This window comes from Geospiza fortis, unplaced genomic scaffold (assembly GCF_000277835.1).
Source record: "Geospiza fortis unplaced genomic scaffold, GeoFor_1.0 scaffold166, whole genome shotgun sequence".
NCBI classification, from domain to species: Eukaryota; Metazoa; Chordata; class Aves; order Passeriformes; family Thraupidae; genus Geospiza; species Geospiza fortis.
Genome location: NW_005054310.1, coordinates 6,193,963 through 6,198,725, shown reverse-complemented (window position 1 = coordinate 6,198,725; position 4,763 = coordinate 6,193,963). Strand labels below are relative to the sequence as shown.

At 45.5% G+C, this 4,763-nt stretch overlaps 1 protein-coding gene across 1 annotated transcript; it reads right to left on the bottom strand.

Annotated features, from left to right (window-relative positions):
- Window positions 1–236: 236 nt before the first annotated feature.
- Window positions 237–2,330, bottom strand: IL22 (interleukin 22). The gene is made up of 5 exons (XM_005419230.1): window positions 2,136–2,330; window positions 1,279–1,344; window positions 1,040–1,183; window positions 762–827; window positions 237–350 (listed from the first exon to the last, which is right to left on the bottom strand). Exons 1-5 carry the CDS (start codon window positions 2,328–2,330, stop codon window positions 237–239), a joined length of 585 nt encoding a protein of 194 aa, XP_005419287.1.
- Window positions 2,331–4,763: the final 2,433 nt, after the last annotated feature.

Sequence of the window (4,763 nt, the reverse complement as noted above, 5' to 3'; positions counted from 1 at the left end):
AGTGCTTTTGTAAATAACTAATGCCCTGCGTTGCAATCAAGAGGCAATGTCCTGGAGTTTTCATTTTCAAAAAAGGCAGCAATATCCATCCTGTCTCTGCCCACTTAATTTTCTAGTTTTGACACAAGTGAAAAATATACTGGATCTAGGGGGAATGGACATAGTTGCAGCTAACCAATTTGACTTATTGCAAGAGATCTGCAGAGACATCTCTTCAAGCCTGATCCAGAATTTTTTCAATTTTTCTTCTTGTTCCCTCCCTTCTTTGGGGCATCTGTACAGGCATTTTCCATGTAGTCAAACAGTAAATCCAGCTCTCCAATGGCTTTAGTCTTTCCATTTTCTCCCAACTAGAAAAGAGAAGAATGCAAATCTTAGCAAATAGGGGTTTTTTCTTTGAAAATTGGAATTAGGATTGTCACAGAAACTGAATCAATAATTTACTTTCCTAATTCTCTTACACAGTTCTGCTAGAGTCATTATATCATAAGATATAAACTACTTTGTTCAAATCTAGACTACCATATAAGTTTCCTGAAACCTAATTTTTTAAGGTTTAAATTCCCATAGGATGTGCAGACAGCTAACAGGACAAGTGAGGGAGGGCTGGAAGGGGAAATGCCATTAATCTCCTATTTAATGCCCTTGCAGGCTTCACGTCCTAAATAATCTCGAGTTTGTTTCTTAACTAGGTCAGCCTTAATCCAGCTAAAGGGCTGGGGTTTGAAACTACTCCTTCTAAACATTTGGGGAAAATGTACCTGTTCCATTTTGTTCTTCATTTGTTCCAGGTTCTTTTCAATGTGGTCTCTCTTTCCTGAGAATTGCTAAAAGGAAGGAAACATCCAGACATAAGATGGACAGCTATATGCAGTGAGGTACTATTTTTTTCTTTTTCACACCTTTCTATTAACTCTGACTTTCACATCTTTGATCTGAGGTTTCCTTTCATATCACTGCCTTTTGCAACTGCTTGTAGCATTCTGAGATTTAGGAGCAGCAATGAGAGTCGGAGGGAAAGAAACCCGGGGTTACTCACACAGCTGCTCAGCTCTGAGGTCAGGGATGCCAAGAACTGTGCCACCTCCTCTACATAAGGGTACTGGCTCTTGACTTCAGTGAGGAGAACATCTTTTACTACAAGCTCCACAACCCTCTTCATCATGTAGCAGCGGTTGTTTTCCTATGCATGAAAGTAAGAGCTCATGTTAAATCAAGGCAAGAGATCATAAGTGCTGCAGAGGGATGCAAAGAGCATACTCCTCATGTAAGGCTTACCCTGATGTTAACAAAGAGCTGCTGCCCAATCAATCTGTTGTCCGTGTCCTTGTCTGAAGCACTGGCCTGAGAGGAAAAAGGAAGAGTCAGGTGGTGTTGGGAACCTTACTTAAAAATTAGCAATAAACCCAGAAGTTTTCATCAGCAATGAAAGTGCAGCTGAAATGAGGGAATGGACACCACAGTCTGTTACAGGTAGATAAGCTTGGACATTGTGTCTGTTTCTCCTCTTAGTTGTGTGAGATTCAAGGTCAGTATCACAGGAAAATAAATAAGCTGAGGTCTGAACTCGTATCCCCCACTTAAAAGTCAGAAGTCGTCGTGGTTATGGCGACTAAACCAGATACTGCAGGTGGCCGACCTCACAGTGGCCCACAGTGCTGCAGGGAGGTGCTCGATGGTGTGCACCCAGGGACACCCACCCATGGCAAAAGCAGCCAAGAAACCTGCCCTGGCAGAGCACTGTAGGACACCTGAGCATCTGCTTGTCTGTGACTGGAGACATGGACAGGCCCAGCTCCAAATGGCCTGAGCACACTGAGAAATTTAATGTCATATTTCACAATTCACACACTTTGGCAGCAGCTGCTTGACAAGAAGCAGCTGTGCTGTTCCAGGGGCTGCCCTTCCCTGGGGGAGCAGCAGGAGGAGAGGCAGCACCTTCCCCTGGCTACACAGCCAGCAGGCAGTAGACCTGCTCCACACACCCAAACTCTGCCTTAACTGCAAATCCACTATTTTTCTTTTTCTGGAGAAAGGCAGGGGAGAGAGGGAGGAATGCCAAAGGCTAGAAGTCACAGCACCAAGGGAGGAGTAAGTCCTCAGATCCCACCATGAAGAGCACACAGTGACTGTACCGTTTTAGCCAAGGTGTAGGTACGATTCCTGATGTAGGGCTGCTGGAAGTGTATCTTCCTGAGCCTGCAGGCATGATGGGCACTGGGAGCCCCTTTCAGAGGCAGAGAGCTGGTGAGAAGAAGAGGGAGACAGCAACAGCAGCAGAAGAAAACCCATGCTGGGAAGCTGCTGGCCAAGGTGCGCAGGGAGGCCATGGCTCAGGGTCTGACACTGTCCGTCCCAGCGGCTGCAGAGCAGGCTCAGCGCTGCTGTGAGGAGACAAAGGCAGTGTTAGCACCGAGGACAGTGGGTCAAAGTGAGAGCAGCACAAGGGCTACAAGCCTTACCTTTGCTGTGATTCTTGATGTGCTCTGTAGGAGGTGAGCTGCACCTTATATAGGGCCACCAACATCTCTCTCAGCTTTTTTTTTTTTTTTTGGGGTACTGGTGGTGAAATAAAAATTACATCAGCAAGTCTCTTACTTTCCAGTATCCTCTTCTGAGAAATAACTAACCACTTCACAACCCACAAATACAACGTCAAGGCCATCATAGTCTTTAGTTTCCAATAAAAAAAACCAAATATTCATGTGGGAAAAAGCAGGGGTTTTTACCAGGCTAGGAATCCTGATTTCTTTTTGCATAAAAATATTTGAGAATTTTAGGAGTTTGTGCCTCCTGTCCTAATTATTATGCACTCAGTTGATTGACAATTTGATGGCAGAAAACCATCAAATCTTCTGTGGTACAAGACTGGTTTCACTGCTGCTGACTGGTGCACACAAGTGATCAGAGACTGCGTCGGAACCAAAGCACTGACCACCTGTGGCTCCTACCCTGAAAATACCCTTCCCCACACAGTGGCCCACTGGAGTCACTGGCCATCTGCACATCACTGTGCAATCCTCCCTGAGAGATCAGAAACTGTGTAGGACCAACACTGCATTTATCACATGCCCGATTTCCAAAGTCCCTTTTTCAAAAATATCCTCTGTATTTAAGGCTGTAATTAGATATGATGACCAGAGCTGTGGTCATGTATCCATCCAGGTGATTTCCATGTTCCTAAGGCTCTTCTGCTAACACGTGGGCAGTGCTGCAGCTTCAGTCTGAAATGCCATGCAGTGTTCCAAACAGGACACTGCACTCTTCAGACAGTAATTTTCAACCCATCTGTAAACAGTAATGCATGAGAACACAGAACTGGTACAAATGTAAACTCTTGGTTTTCTAATACCCACAAGGTACACAGGTGACAAACAGGAGAATAGAGATTTGGAAAACCAAGGCTTCAGCTCTGCCTCTGAGAGAGGATATCTGAGAGCTCTGGGGGTGGGCATCCATCTGGCTGAGCTCCATTCTTTGTGCCTCAGTTCTCAGGACAAGAGCCATTATCAACCTAACCTCATGGTCTGAAATGCCCAGATTTTTTTCTTACACCTGAAAGGAAGCAAGTTAAAAGCTGAGTGGAACAAGGTTTATTCTTTAGCCTCCTCTGATGCCTCTACAGCATGAATTTATCCCTCCCTGTCTCAGTCCTGCCTCAATTGCCCTTAGACATCTGCTACATCGATCCTGCACAGATCTGTGCCCTGGAAGCTGAGCCCTGGAGCCATCACCACTACCTCCTTTTCCATGCCCCTCTCAGGTACTCATTCCTATGACCAGCCTCCAACAGCATCTTGACTGCAGCAAGCAGCAGAAACTGAGTCTCGACCCAGGATGTCAACAGTCTAGTTCACACCCAAATGTACCACAAGGCTATTCAAGAATATATTTCTAAACTCTTTACCACTTATATTTCAAGCTAATCATTCCAGTGGGGTACAGGTTAATGAGAATATGAGAGGCTGAGTTTTACATAACCAAAGGATAGATGTTAAAGACCAAACTGGGAGAATCCTGATAGATAGGCTGCTTTGAAGTATTGACTCTCCCTGAAATGCATTTCCATTAACTCCTCCCCACGTGTTAAACACAGTCTGATAACCAAAGTCTGCTTCTATCTGAGGTTTCTCCACCAGCTCATCCATAGAACTGAAGTCCCATACTCACAACAGGAGCTGTGGACAGGCATTCAGATCCCCTGCCCTCTTGTCCTTCTGGCAGATGTTACCTCTACATCCCTTTTGTCACTGACTCATCAGACACAGATCCAGCTTGTCTGACCTCTTTTTGTGGCTCCAACCCCATGGAAAGGCTGCATGACCTAAGCAGGTGCTGTGCCACACCCATCAGTTCAAACGACCGTGAGAAGCGCACCTCGTCCCTTGTCCTGATGGATATTTAAACAAAATCAGGCAGATTAATGAAGAACTAGATGCTGAATCCTTCTTCTACCCCTTCCTATGCAGTAATTACAGCATCTCTTCTGTCTTCTTGCTCTTTTATTTCAAACCATACACTGGGACATGCCTATTTTCATAGAAAACTTTAAGTTAGCCTCCCATCTGTATTGTTAGCCATCTCAGCCATGCTACTGTTTGGTTTTGCCATCATGTCCTCCTTCTGAGGCCGCTTCAGTTGTTCAGTTTACCTTGCTGCAGCTGCGCACGAACTGAGCCCGGCTAGCTCAGTCGGCAGAGCATAAGACTCAATCTCAGGGTCGTGGGTTCGAGCCACACGTTAGGCGCCTGCAGCTGTGGGTG